The sequence below is a fragment of the Phallusia mammillata genome, chromosome 7, assembly GCF_965637545.1.
Source record: "Phallusia mammillata chromosome 7, kaPhaMamm4.hap1.1, whole genome shotgun sequence".
Classification (NCBI taxonomy): domain Eukaryota; kingdom Metazoa; phylum Chordata; class Ascidiacea; order Phlebobranchia; family Ascidiidae; genus Phallusia; species Phallusia mammillata.
In genome coordinates, this window is record NC_137258.1 from 8,015,031 (window position 1) to 8,029,028 (window position 13,998).

The 13,998-nt window shown below is 37.0% G+C and overlaps 4 protein-coding genes across 4 annotated transcripts; 2 read left to right on the forward strand and 2 right to left on the reverse strand.

Moving 5' to 3' along the window:
• Positions 1 to 79: 79 nt before the first annotated feature.
• Positions 80 to 3,078, forward strand: LOC145238090 (N-lysine methyltransferase setd6-like). The gene is made up of 7 exons (XM_080101140.1): positions 80 to 396; positions 724 to 944; positions 1,372 to 1,514; positions 1,980 to 2,048; positions 2,142 to 2,297; positions 2,469 to 2,607; positions 2,674 to 3,078. The coding sequence occupies exons 1-7, from the start codon at positions 197 to 199 to the stop codon at positions 3,069 to 3,071; spliced, it is 1,326 nt and encodes a 441-aa protein (XP_079957266.1). The 5' UTR covers positions 80 to 196; the 3' UTR covers positions 3,072 to 3,078.
• Positions 3,079 to 4,571: 1,493 nt separating this feature from the next.
• Positions 4,572 to 6,454, reverse strand: LOC145238095 (histone H2A.V). Its single transcript, XM_080101147.1, has 5 exons — positions 6,199 to 6,454; positions 5,782 to 5,859; positions 5,452 to 5,565; positions 5,193 to 5,322; positions 4,572 to 5,082 (listed from the first exon to the last, which is right to left on the reverse strand). Exons 1-5 carry the CDS (start codon positions 6,199 to 6,201, stop codon positions 5,021 to 5,023), a joined length of 387 nt encoding a protein of 128 aa, XP_079957273.1. The 5' UTR covers positions 6,202 to 6,454; the 3' UTR covers positions 4,572 to 5,020.
• A 219-nt stretch (positions 6,455 to 6,673) lies between these two features.
• LOC145238088 (protein maelstrom homolog) lies at positions 6,674 to 10,672 on the reverse strand. Its single transcript, XM_080101139.1, has 6 exons — positions 10,534 to 10,672; positions 9,559 to 9,766; positions 9,382 to 9,495; positions 8,769 to 8,853; positions 8,358 to 8,507; positions 6,674 to 8,213 (listed from the first exon to the last, which is right to left on the reverse strand). Exons 2-6 carry the CDS (start codon positions 9,733 to 9,735, stop codon positions 7,012 to 7,014), a joined length of 1,728 nt encoding a protein of 575 aa, XP_079957265.1. The 5' UTR covers positions 9,736 to 9,766; positions 10,534 to 10,672; the 3' UTR covers positions 6,674 to 7,011.
• Positions 10,644 to 12,523, forward strand: LOC145238093 (uncharacterized). Its single transcript, XM_080101145.1, has 2 exons — positions 10,644 to 11,720; positions 12,008 to 12,523. The coding sequence occupies exons 1-2, from the start codon at positions 11,468 to 11,470 to the stop codon at positions 12,235 to 12,237; spliced, it is 483 nt and encodes a 160-aa protein (XP_079957271.1). The 5' UTR covers positions 10,644 to 11,467; the 3' UTR covers positions 12,238 to 12,523.
• The last annotated feature ends 1,475 nt before the right edge of the window (positions 12,524 to 13,998 follow it).

The following is a 13,998-nucleotide window of genomic DNA, read 5'->3' on the forward strand; positions in this document are numbered from 1 at the left end:
ACATGCACAAATCTTACCGACTAAATTATTGTGTTTGAAAGACGTCACATACACAAAACTGTGACGTAACGCCGTGATCAGTCAACCGTAAGAATCAAAACATGTAAGCACGTGCAATCTGTAAAAGAATCGTTATCTTGCTCTATTACAGTTTGGATGCTGTTTGGTAGCTTTGTAGTACGTAAAGCATCTTATTATGGATCAATTTTCACCAAAAAAACAGAAAATTGGTGTGGAAGGTGATGCAATTGTACAAAACTTTATGGAGTGGATGAACCAAAGGCATTTTATAATTTCACCAAAAGTTCAAATCAAAAAAGCCTCCACTTCTGAAAGATACGGCCTTGTCGCCCTTGAAAACATCACAGAGGGGGAACAATTATTCCAGGTACCAAGGTAAGAAAGCTACATTGTACATATCACTTAAAAAAAATAAAAAATCATGACTTCGCATTTAATTGTCCTACCTTGACTTAACATCGCTTGCTTTTCGCCTACCTTTTTAGCAGGGGTCCATTGACTCTTGCAAATTCTGCTTATGTTTCCTTAAAATAGAAAATTGAGTCTAAGGGTTGTTTAGGAAGGGTGTGTTATTGCACATAATATGAATGATGACATGTGATTTCCACTCAGACCTATTAAGTTGAACTCCAGTCAAAATTTGCTCAAAGTGATTCTTGACCTTTTTTAAAGTTTCATCAATTGTTATGTTTTTCATTTCAGATCTTCATTACTTTGGGAGCAGACAAGCAGTATATCTGGTGCTTTGACATCAAGCAAGGCCCTTGGCAGCACAAGTGGGTGGGTCAAGCTTGTGCTTTGCCTGATGTACGAGTACACTAACAAATCATCATTATTTCGACCTTACCTTGACTTTGCTCCTTCTGTTGAATGTATGGACCAGCCTATGTTTTGGAATGAAACTTCAAAACAATGGTTGAAAGGTATATATATTTTATAAAATGATAAAACTGTTACTAAGAAAACGTTGTCCAATAAAAACCATAACAGAGAGAAAAGATGTGGAATACAGCATAAAACAAACTTTGCAGTTTGGGCTTTTTAACCTAGGTACAGAAAAATTCAGTTACAGACTGCCTATCAGTTGGAAATTAAAATAAAAAAGAGATGCATTTTGGAAACCATATGTTTAAATATCAAAGAAAACTTAATATCAAAGAAAACAAAGAAAAAAAAAACTCTGTAAAAATCTCCTGAACACAATTTTGTTGGGTAGTCTGCAAGGCATAAAAAACACTTTTTGGATCATATGCTAAATCAGAACTTTTCTATTAGTGTTTGAACAATTTTGACACAACTAAAGCTATCGATAAAAGTTAGGTTTTTAATTAACATGTTCTTTTTTACCAGGAACTGGTGTGCTTGATGCTGTTTCAAATGATCTGTCAATGATTGAAAGGGAATATAATGAAATTGCACTTCCGTTTATCAAAAGCAACCTTAAACTGGGGTTTAATGAATCTCTCCATGACATTAACCTTTACAAACACATGGTAAAAAGTAAAAACTACTTTAAAAGCAGTTTCATTGATTGAAAGGGAATTTAATGAAATTGCCCCTCCTTTTATCAAAAGCAACCTTAAACTGGGGTTTAATGAAAAACCACTTTTACCAAAATTTAAAAGCAGTTTACATTTTTAGAACTTTGTTTAATTCAGTTATGTAGTGGTATAAACAAACAGTATGCATTATATACAAACACCATTTATTTCACACTCTTATGTTCAAAGCGTTATGGTTTTGGTAACACTGTCAAAAAATAACTTTTTGTTTATTAAATTAAGACAAACTAAACACGAATCACAAATTTACCAAAGTAATTCTTGTTTTTAGTGTGTGATACACTTATCATATCTATTTTTCTGTGTGTGTTATTTTTTACAGCATTTTTCTTTTAACAACTGTGAAATTGAGTTTTAAGACTTGAGTTACTGGTTGCGCTAAAATGTGTTTTTTAGGTTGCATTTGTGATGGCATACAGTTTTACAGAAACAAGTGATGGAAATGAAGTAAACACTCCTTTTATGGTAAATTTGTTGAAACTGATTTCAAAATATGATCATAAAGGAGTATATTTACAATAGAATGCATTACATTTTTCATCTGACAATGTGTTTTAGGTGCCATTGGCAGATGTACTCAATCATGTAGCAAAAAATAATGCGTGTCTTGAATATGAAACAACCCACCTTAAGATGATTGCCACAAGGGACATTGCCGGTGATGAACAAATATACAACACATATGGATGTGTTGCCAACTGGCAACTATTGCAGGTTATTAAATTAACACTGTGTGTGATAATTATTTGCACAAAGTTGAATCATTTTTTGGCTCGTGTTAAAGGATTTACTTGTCTTGCACTAACTGTGGTTCATGAATTGAAGTCAATAATGCCAGCATCATATGTGCACATTTGCTGATTATAATTAGAAATATATATTTAGATGTATGGTTTTGTGTTGAAGCACCCTTGCAATATTTACGACACTGTTGACTTAATGATGGAAACATTTTATGGTGTTTTAAAGACAAAATGCTCTTTAAAATCCAACCAGGAAAAGTTTAAGTGGTTAACTACAACAGGTAGGCAAATGTTTATGTGTTTAGGAGAGTTAAATTATAACCCAAGTGGGACAAACTGTGATTTAGGTGGATTACTGCAAAACTCACCCATAACAGTGGGAATAGATGGAATTCTAAGTCATGAAGAATTTCAACTCTTTTTTAAAGTAATTCAAATGACACCAGAAGAATTCAAGTCATTTTGCATTGACTTTGAAACAGACAATTGGGAAACTGAATCTTCGGAATCATCTGAAGAAGACTCAGAATTTGAAATGCTCCCATTTCGCAAGCTAGCAAAAATGTCCCAAGAAAACAAAATTATTTTAAAAGAAGTTGTCTCGCTAACATTAAGCCAGTTTTACAGCGAAACAAAAACACAATCATTATCAGCTGTTGACCAATGGAGATATAATAGAGCATGCACTTTAATTCAAGGTCAAACCACAATTTTAAACACACTGCTCAATGCAATAAATGATTGATTCTTGATTTGTGTTTTATCTTAACTCGCGGATTTTAAAAGTAATTGTCTGTCCAATGGTGAAACAATGTTTTGATCAGTCCTGGTTGTGAGTAGGCTGAACATTACGGTTGTTTCGTTACCTTTCGTACAACTGTATCTGCAGATAAATTGTGAGCAATATCTAACAGTATTCAGGCAGCAATATTTTGTTAAAGAACAGTTAGCTGTACCTAAATGGTGTAAATCTGTTGCAATATGGAGCAAAACCAGCATTCATTACATAAGTCAGAAATATCTACCTATTAGTCAACATATTTAAACACCAAACTATCAGAATAAACTAGTTTGAACATTTGTCAGGTATGCAACAGCAGTGTATTGAAAAATACTGAACAGGCGTTTCGTTGACCAGGTTGCATATTCAATAAATTTTTCGTTTAACTGGTGTAATGTGTATTAATGTGTTTTTCCTGAAATCCACAGTTTGTCATACAAAGATCACTATAACAACTTGTGTTAATTTTTAAAAATGTAGTCCTACACATTGTACACTGTGGTGCAATATGATATTTTACTCATTTCAAAATAGGCCAAAGTGTTATCTCAACTATAGGTCTGTTATGTTTTGCCTTAAAAGGACAAGACTGTTCACTGCCTAATGAAATTATTTATTAACAATACTGTAAAATTATCTTGTGAATGCAAACTCATGAAAATATTTTCTGGCCCTTGAGAAGTCTAACTCTGGGTGGAGCACCACTGCTTTGGTTAATGTGTAATGGTAAAGCTGTTAGTTCAATTTTGTGTGCTTTTTACGTGGTAAATGTCAGTAAGACTTCTGTTATCTAGATCAGGGTGGTCCTAGACTAAGATAATCTAGGTGTAAATATTTGGCAGGCCGCAAAGAAGAAACTTCTTTTGTATCAAAGGACAAAAATATTCTGTTTTAATCGACTTTGTTTTTAGACTTAAAATTATCCCACAAAGCATGGCTGCTAGCACTCAGTTACAACTGTTTTAAATACCAACAAATACTGATGTTCGCAACAAAAGGAAATTAAATCAACGTGTTTTTGTCACAGAGCAAAAGTCCTCATTGCTTTACAATAGATTTATGTTGACCCACAATTTAGGGCTCTGGCTACTGCAACTGATCCAATGATTGTATGCAGAAAGGGTTTTAGGGCCACTTGTGATTCATGTGTCAGGGTTTACTTTATAACACCCTCATCTTAATGAATTACAACTTTTGGAAATGTGGATCTATTTGTTCACATTTTTTAAATGTTTTTGGTAATGGACTGTTATGCAACTTTGTGTACTATTTCCTGCACAGTATTAGAAGTGGCATCTTAATTTTGTTATGTTACAAGCGATTTTCAGTTGAGTTTTTTTTATGCTTTGTGTGACCACTGATAAGTCAACAGGCAAATGTAGTAACTCAAGTTTATTTGAGGGATCCTACACATTCAATACAAATTTTGACAATGCGGTTTAACACATTAAAATGTGAAACAAATCAGCTTCAATACATTTATTGAGGAAAGTTATATTGTGGAATGAAAGATTGTTTAACACATTAAAATCTTTATTTTCGAAAACAAGGCAATCCATCAAATGTATACAGGCAACCAGAAAATTTCAAAAACACATCTTTAAAATATTGGCTACCCAAACAGCTTGTAGCTGTTGGGGAAACATACAAAAGAGTTACCTAAGCATCCTGAAAAATGTACATTAACAAAATGAACACAAACTATATCTACATGAATAGCAAGCAAGAGGTAAGAATGCTGTGAGTCAATGCCTTCGTTCCATTAACAATTTGCCTTCTAACCATTCACTGGGGAGGCCTGATGCGGCAGTGTTAAAAAAATCTCATCTTGATGGTGACAACTACTATTGTATTATAAGGCTTGATATAACATTCTTATCAGTCTTGCAAAAAGTTCTCATTCTTCTGGCCGTTCAAGGTGCTTTCTGTTGTCCCTTCTTGCCAATGAGTGACTTGTGTATGTGGGGAATCACACCTAAAAGGAAAACATATGTTTCATATTTGGCATGACAAGATATAGCAAATCAAGTCAAGCACTTGCCGACTTTATTTGTTAAAAGTAAACTATATGAAAAGTGTAGTTACCTCCACCAGCAATGGTAGCCTTAATAAGTGAATCCAATTCTTCATCTCCCCTGATGGCCAACTGCAAGTGACGTGGTGTGATCCTCTTTACTTTCAAATCTTTGCTAGCATTTCCAGCCAACTCCAACACCTAAAAAGTTTAAGATGTTGTTATGGCAATGCAATATGAAATCAACTTATTTAGAAACAAAATGTATGTAACAATAGTTCAATATCAAGAATCAGAATTGTATTGTGCAAAGTGCAATTGCAAACATACCTCAGCAGTGAGGTACTCCAAAATCGCAGCACTATATACTGCAGCAGTGGCCCCTACTCTTCCATGAGAAGTTGTCCTTGATTTCAAATGCCTGTGGATACGTCCCACTGGGAACTGTGAAGACACACATTAACAGAATATTAAAGCAGAACATAATCCTAAATGTTAAATTTTGGCCTAATTGGGCCCTTAGTATTTTTTATGCCACGTCAGAGTATGAATACGTAAAGAATCATGATTTTCATAGAACTTTGAAGGATTTATTTCATCACTTGTGGCAGTAAGTATATTAAACAGCGACAAAACGCAGAAAACAAAAGTAGGTATTACCTGAAGTCCTGCTCTCGCCGACCTCGAGATGGCTTTTGCCTTTGCTTTGCCGGAATCTTTACCTGCTTTGCCTCCTGCCTACATTGTAATGATAAATGTTACAAAAAATAAAACTTTGAAATCTAGGCAACTTCCAAAGCAACGCAAAACATTTAAATGGTAACAGAATCTAAATCGAACAGTTTGTGAAAACGCCCTAAAACTATGCGCACGCGCAGTTAAACAAACACCTCGAGCGCGCAACAGCTAAGCCAACTTGAATCACAAATGAATTTCGAATTTGTGAAGTACTGGGAGCATTTTATCAAAAAAAACACAAATGTCCGTGATCATTGAACTATGCGGCAACTAATTATGGTGAGTTTTCCAGTGGATGGCTTTCTTTTCCAACAAATATTTTCAGATTAAAACACTCACCATTTTGTCTTTGTCCTGTACGTTGCTGCTGCTATCTCGACTGACGTAGACTGACGCGTCACCTGACCGGAACGAACGCTCCTCTCTTTCTCGCAAACGTCACGAGCCAATTGACCAATCACAGCGCGTTATGCTTGTATTCAAACAAAAGGCGGCGTTTTAGGGAGCAGATTTTCCCGCCGATATACGATCAAAACATTCAAGCTTGTGCTGCACAAAGAAGCGTAGTAATTGCGCGCCCTTTGCGATTGTATTTATGGCACCGATCCCTTTTTCCCTCCCTGCGAGCAGGCTGGAGAGTGGGTTGAAGATTATTGCTGGTTTATAACGAAGATAACAATACATCTTTTGTGTTTTTAAGTACGTGCTGTTGCGACTAATTAACTCGTGTGAGTGAATTGTGACACAACAATGACCTTAATTGCCCACAATACAGTTATAAAGAGACCTTTTTTCCTGCACAAAGTCACATACATTATCACAAACGAAAGTTTATTTGGAAAAAGAAATCGAAGAAAACGAATGAATGCCATGAAAATCCACGTATGTAGTACGAAACGAAAAGCCACCTTGGTCAAAAATAATGAAGCTAAAATCCACACTGCTGTTTAACAAAACACCATTGGTACGAAGAAAAAGCCATTAAGAAAACAAAGCACAGTGCCAGATTAATTTGCTATTGTGTAACCTACTTTTCCTGAAAACTCAAATTCAAACATAGTTGGGAGCTTTTTGTGTAAGGATTAGGGTCAGTCAGCTTTCCAAGGCGGGAGACAGACCATTAACTCCGTCAATATGCTTTGTTCATGCGGCTTACCGCCTGATAAACTTCCCGCGACCTCGCCCCAAACCAATGATAGATCGCGCTTGCGCCAGATTTGCTTCGCTGCCGGAAAGGGTAGTATTATCTTTTGGGCTGGCGCTTTTGCATGATCCGGTACCAGCAGCCGCTGCAGCGTACGTATTTTGAAAGCCACTGTATTGAGGTGTAGTGTATGGTTTGCATGACGGGTGCTGGGGACCAGTTGGAATTTCGTCTGACAATTTCAAGCTCTTTGGAAACTGTGCCGCCATAACACCAACTTTGGCATTTGCAAATGGCTTATTTTTTGGACGGCGACTCATTTCGGATGGCTTGCAACTTGGCATGGACACCGGAGGCGGCAAGTCGTTATCACTGAACTGCTGCGTTGAGTCTATTATTCCATTTGTTACAGTTGATGTAGCAGACGCATTTTCAATGAAGGAGGTACCGCCTTCGCCATTATCATGTTCACTTTCTGACGCAGTGGCTGGTCCATGTGGTACAATCTCGTATTGGGCACGGTATCGTATATCTCTTGAGCCGAACTGAGAACCACCGTCTGGTGTAAATGATGCCGGCAAACTTAAGCCAGCGTCGTAACCACTTTCCTTTGACAGTGGATTTACTCTTGGGCCTGAACGGCGTGGCCTTTCGTCAATGATTATTCGTTCCGGTGGTGTGACGATGTAGGAGGGTGCTTGTCGAACCGGTAGATGGTTGTCCGTCACTTCAAATCCGTACACCGACGAAAGGCAATCGCTCATCCAATAACAGCACTTTTTCGCTACAAGTAGGGCACAGTGGATGCATTCAATATCATCGTGATAATTACATTTTGTGTCGGACTCGTAGTCAAACATCGAACTGCTGCAGCCATCCTCGATTGTAGTGCGGGAAGGCCGAGTAACACCAGCGTGGTCAAACAATTCAACAGCAATGTCTTCCAACTCAAAAACCTTGTGTAGGCGATTGGCAATGCCAGCTCGAGCAGCCATCCAGTCCAGACAGTACAATGTTTTTCGAAGCTCACAAGTTCTTGTGTACAATGGTGGAAAGTTAAGTAAATTTCCATCTTCACTGATAAACTGCAGTAACTCTCTCCACATCTTGTCGTATTGCCCACATGCCAGTTCGAAATTTGCTTCAGGAATGCGGTGAGTTTTCTCCCGGAAGATGCTAACCTCTCCCCGCATGCCCATTTTAATAGGTCCTAAACATAAACAGGTATTTTTACGCTAACATTCTCATAAACACAAAAAAATGTGTTGGCATATTATGTAATAATAATGTCAACTAACATTATTTTTATCAGCTCTAGTTTGTCAAACCACATTTACATAAGGCTGTTATCAACCTGGATCAATAAAATGATGCCATGTTCGCAAAATTCCTCCACTTAGTGTGTAATCAATGCATGCAACTTCGCAAGGTTGGTATCCTTCTTCATCAGGTAGCTCAAACAAAGATTTGAAGGAAATAATGTAGAAGTGTACGTTGCATACGCCTGTAATATTCATAGATTTTAGTGCATAAGTTTAGATATTAAAAAAACTGCTGGAATAGTTTTACTGCTTGCAGACAATTTGAAAAATTTTGAAAATGTTGTCCAATGTCATTCTGCCATTCATGTAAAAAAAATTAAAGTCGATGTTCTACGAAGCCTCATATTTAGATGTCAGTACTTGGCTATGGCAAGAATTGGTGATCACAAGCTGAAGGAACCAGTTAATTGGTCAACACTAAAACACAGAAAATAGTATTTTACCGAATCCTTTCGGCCACATACTCCTTGCTGATTTTCTGTTTTCTTTTCTCTTTTTGTCCAAGAAATCATCAAAGTCAACTCTATCCTGTCAAAAACATTTGACACAGATATGTTTGTTGCTCTGCTAAACACACAAACTATATTTAACCAGTGTGCTATTTCAGCTTTATTAAAGATATATCAAACTGCATTTACACTGTGTTTCCTACAGTTTCTGCCGTGGTGTACTATGTACAGTAATAACTAGTTCAATTTGTTGATAGGGTTCCTCTATTTCCCGGAATTGAGAATCTAAAATTGTTATTTCCCAGGAATTTCGAGATCCCGACAAAATAATTTGACAATCTTTTGTGTGTTAGTCCGATAATTAAAATTAGTTTACATAAATTCAAAAAAAATGTTACATTAACCATTATGCTAATTAATGTAACATTTGCTCGAATGATTCAGAAATATGACCAGTTGTTTTTTGAAGATTAACATCATAAAAAATATGTTTTTTACTTGATTGCTGTTTTCCTGGGAACAAAATTCAATTGGAATATCCTGTGCATTTCATATCGAAACATTCCTGGTAGGGTACCCTAGTTGTGGATAAATAAAAAAAACCTACATCAATTCTTTTCCCAGTGCAATCAAGTCGACCAGGTCTAGGCTGATTGCGATTTGTCATCTTCCACTCTTTGGCTTTTGCTTCATATGGGGCCTTTTCCTTTGGTGACATGTTCTAAAAGGAGAAAACATCAAAAAATAAACACACAATTTGCATGACCAATGACCACATCCAAACCTTCCATGTTTCATGAACTAATGGAACTGCTTCGCTTTTGTTCGAAACAGGCTTTCCTTGTCTTTTAAACTCTTTCATTGCTTCATCAAGATAAAAACTAAAGGCATTTCTTGGTGCTTTCTTTTTGCTTTTTTTAGGCTTGTTTAGCATTAAATCTTGACCACCAACAGCATACATTTTGTTGTTTATCTTGACAGCACAACTCAATCTATGTCATAACAACATAATTATACATCAAAAATTATCACAATTACAAATTGACCATATTTTAACATTTTATTGTTTAACCAACAAACAAAGTGAACAATGCATGGGTGACACTGAGACTAGGTCAGGGGTGTGCATACTGCTATTGACATGGTCCGCTCTTATTAAATAGTTCATTGTTTTATACTTTTCACTGGTAAATCGTAGGAAGTTGTATTTGCACTGCATTGCTGGCAGTTTTGACATTGCGTTACAAAATATGGTTTAAAGCTCTTTGTGGAACTTTGTTTAAAATTTTCCCTTTATGGCCGCCTTTTGTGGGGGGTGCAAACTGCAGGTCGGGAACCACTGCAATAAATGATTTTTTCATTACAATGCATGTGTGGTTTTATTGCCTGGCCCTCAGGATCATTATAGTAAATTTTGGCCCATTGCAAAAATCAGTTGCATGCATCTGCACTAGGTTAAGGACTTTTTACATAGTAAACTAGTATTAAACTTGGTCAAGAATGTAGAACTCTGGTACATGCAGTTCTTGAATATTCCTGTAAAGCAGTTTCAAATTTCTTATGTAGTGTGAGCAAGCAATTATAATTTTTTGTTTGGGCTTAATACATTGTATAACTGACGTAAGTCTAACTTTTTGCTGCGTGCGGATAGAGTTGTACAGAAACAATCCTTTGTGTATTTTAACTGTTTCTATTTAAAAAAAAAAAAAACATTTTGCAGCAAGTCTACATGATAAAAAACAAAACTTTGTGTACAAACTTTGTAAGACAAAGGTGCGGCAGGTATCGTTTTAGTTTTATCTGGCCTTTCTACAGTCATCAAAATTGCACACCCACGGGACTACTGTGAAAGTTTTGCAAACCATGTGTTCCCAGCAAAAACTTACTTCTTCCAGTTTTCATGGTCCAGTAATTTTGTTTTGTTGACATGACGTAATATATTTTTGGTTACAAGACTTTTTCAAAAATGCATTATCAGGGGTCAATTGAAAATGCTTGAGGTTAATCGTAAGGAAACATATAGTTTGACGTTACTTGTAGAACAAAATAATTTTCCAGATTTGATCAGGCACGCACGCATGCTGGCAGCATAGGCTATGCTGCATAGCCTACCCAAATGGATATGACCATGACGACCCTCGTCACGTGGGTCACGAGAGAGCGGTCAGAGGTTAAGTGCCCCGTCAAATCGACACCAAACAATATAAACAATCGAGTCTGTTCCGAAATCTGAGTCCCTTTTACTTAAATTAATAAACTCAACAACTCAACAATTTGTGAATCCACACTAGATCCACACAGTGAAATGTGACGCAGCCTCGACCCCATGAACGGTCCAACCCTTTGTGAGGGAATATATGCAAAATTATGAAATCACCTGTTTAATTAGGCTGTTTTAACGACATGTGATGTGTAAAGCAAAACTGCAAAAGATTACGTTTTGTCAAACGTAAGATATGCCCACTGCTTTGTGGATTGTGCAGTTGCGAAACAGAAACAATAGTCATGTGCGGAGAGTGAGGTAGTCTTGTATGACGCAACATCATTTAACCGACTAAATGGAGCTGTTGCAGAAAGAGCAGTACACCAGGAAGTAGGCTAGCTAGGCCCGTTTGTTGCACCTATTATTTGCAGCATTCCCGTAACAGATTTAGGTATTGTTAGATTTATCAATAAAGTTTAAGAGAAAGGGCATGAATAACTTTTTTCCGCACTCGCCACCTGCAGGACCAGCAAAGTTCAAAGAAGTTATGGAGGAAAATGCAAGCTTTTACGAAGAGATACCCCCTTTGCCAAACAGTTACGTTGACCCAGCAACAACAGCTAAAATCAATGGCATTCTTACAGCTGTTCGCAACATCGAACAACACGTGAGCATTGCGTATCAACCACCCAGACCACCGAAACCATCTCCAACATCAAAAACGCCACCTCCAGTGAAATTAGGTGTGTAAGTAGGCTGTAGCGCTACATTGAAAACATTGTAGTAGCCTAAAACTTGTATTTAAGCCAGTCAGCTTTTCGCTAAGCTTTATTCATGCAAACGTTTGTACAGTTGTGGCAAAATGTCATACACTGTAAGGTTTATAGTTTATACAACATAGCCTACCTATCAAAATCTGGGAAACTTTTTTAATTTGTTTTGACTCGTATAGACGCAGTACGTTTGCTTGGTAATTATATGTAAATTCTGCAAGTACAGTTAAACCTAATTTTGTAACATGTTTTTGTAGATGTGGATTTTCATGAACTTCCCCCACCGAGGCCACCTAAAACCAATTCGGCCCATATCGAAACTCCAACAAAAACTTTTAACCCATCACAATGCAGTTACTTCCTTAAAAACCTAAAAGACGTTAGAAGCTTTATTGATGAAAATTTCGAGGACGAATACGTGGACAAGGAGCCTGCAATGATTGCCATGAATACGTTGGTTCGGGCATTTGGCGAACAGAAAATGTAAATATGTACACAAAGTGCACTTGTTGATGTGCACATCAACATTTTAATGTAGTAGACCGTGGGTATTGACACGCTTCGAACCGAAGACATCTCCGCAATGAACGAGGGTGTGTCATGTGCATTGTTATTTTCCCGCTATCTTTGCAATGTTCAAATGCTTATTTGCATTGTGCATTTTGAAATATCAAACGCAATCCTATAACTTTGTGACAAGTTTTCACATTACTAAGCTTCTACTGCTGTACAGTTTTTCGCTTTCAGTTTTAAATAAAATATTCTTACGTCAAGACTTTGTTAAATGAACAATAAATGCTTTTGCTTGCCTACTTGGTGGCCATCTTGAACAGAATTAAGGACTTACACGTACCGAACACAAGGCATTTACAAATTTTATTGATCTAAAAGAGTATGTACCAAGTAATACTGGTCGCAACGTTGCGTTTAATAAACTAGTGCAGTGTTTCTCAACCTGGGGGTCGCGACCCCCCAAGGGGTCGCCAAGCACTTTTGAGGGGGTCGCGGAGACGCAACCCAACACGGAATTATTTTATCTGTATCAAAAAAACTTTCCCTGTGACTTTTGTTTAGCATATAGTAACTCACACGACCGTTTGATTTAGAACGGGCGCAACAATATTTGCGATTGTATACTTCTATAATTGCGGGTTTTGGTTTTTCTTAACATAAAAAAAACACGAAATAGTGAAATAGTTAGTGAAAAATAGGCGTTTTCCGGAATACAGCAAAACGCCGAACTATTGCAGCCACGTTAGATTGCAAATGTGTGATGAACACAATCAACACATGCTGGTAGTTAAACTTCCTGTGTGTGTGCGTGTGTAAAGGGGTCGCGTGGTGTTAGAAAATCTCTAAAGGGGGTAGCATAGTAAAAAAGGTTGAGAACCACTGAACTAGTGGTTTTCCTGTGTGAGAGCAGCCAAGTTTCCACAACCAGTTCTACCGTTAACATTTCAGTGGGTTGTTGTTTTGTAGGTTTCCTTTTGGCATCTGTTTAATGCTGAAAGAGGCGTCACGGAAATTGATGACTCAGAGGACATGTAGGTATAAAGCCTTATACAATCATACGTGAATAGTCACTACAGTTGCGGTTAATAAAAACGTTAAGTTTTTTTAATCAGGTTTGCACGTGCACTGTATTTTTTTATGAGATAATTGTGGTTAGGTTCATAGTTCAATTTTTTAGGTGATAGTTCATATTAGCAGAGTACAAAGGTGTTTGGGTAAGTGGCTCACATTTCACTGATGAAACATAATAGATACAATCTCTCATCGGTTTCTCAAGGAAGTTAGATCGAAAGTAGTAATGACAAACAGCAAGGCAAGTCATACTAGGCAGAGAGGATGAGAAATTTTAAATTAAGTTTTAGCTATTCATGCTAGGATTTTTTTGTACTACACAGTACGATGACAATAACTAAAGACAAGAACGAAATCTATTGAAACCTAGACAATGTGCTTGCTGTGGTGGACATCATTTTTTGCAACAAGTAGGCCTAATCGCTTAACGTGTGTTTCTTTTTCAGCATTCTATACGTAAATTAGAAATGTCTTATGACACATCTTACATAACGATGACGCCAAACCGCAACAGCGCGAAGGGAAGGATCGACCAAATATGGGACGAAGTTACCAAACTCCAACAGTTGACAAGGCAGAAATTTCCAGCAATAAAACCTCCACCAATGTCGGAAAGCGATCTTGGCAGACCACAGCAAGGTATGTTTCAATTTTTTTGAAAACA

Coding starts and splice junctions, on each gene's coding strand:
- LOC145238088 (XM_080101139.1), bottom strand. CDS start 9,735: ATGTATGCTGTTGGTGGTCAAGATTTAATGCTAAACAAGCCTAAAAAA. Junction 9,496..9,558: donor TAGTTCATGAAACATGGAAG/GTTTGGATGTGG, acceptor TTCTCCTTTTAG/AACATGTCACCAAAGGAAAA. Junction 8,214..8,357: donor GCATCATTTTATTGATCCAG/GTTGATAACAGC, acceptor GTTTATGTTTAG/GACCTATTAAAATGGGCATG.
- LOC145238093 (XM_080101145.1), top strand. CDS start 11,468: ATGAATAACTTTTTTCCGCACTCGCCACCTGCAGGACCAGCAAAGTTC. Junction 11,721..12,007: donor GCCACCTCCAGTGAAATTAG/GTGTGTAAGTAG, acceptor ATGTTTTTGTAG/ATGTGGATTTTCATGAACTT.
- LOC145238095 (XM_080101147.1), bottom strand. Junction 5,323..5,451: donor TGGAGTACCTCACTGCTGAG/GTATGTTTGCAA, acceptor TAAACTTTTTAG/GTGTTGGAGTTGGCTGGAAA. Junction 5,083..5,192: donor GGCTACCATTGCTGGTGGAG/GTAACTACACTT, acceptor TTTTCCTTTTAG/GTGTGATTCCCCACATACAC.
- LOC145238090 (XM_080101140.1), top strand. CDS start 197: ATGGATCAATTTTCACCAAAAAAACAGAAAATTGGTGTGGAAGGTGAT. Junction 397..723: donor CAATTATTCCAGGTACCAAG/GTAAGAAAGCTA, acceptor TTTTCATTTCAG/ATCTTCATTACTTTGGGAGC. Junction 945..1,371: donor TTCAAAACAATGGTTGAAAG/GTATATATATTT, acceptor CTTTTTTACCAG/GAACTGGTGTGCTTGATGCT.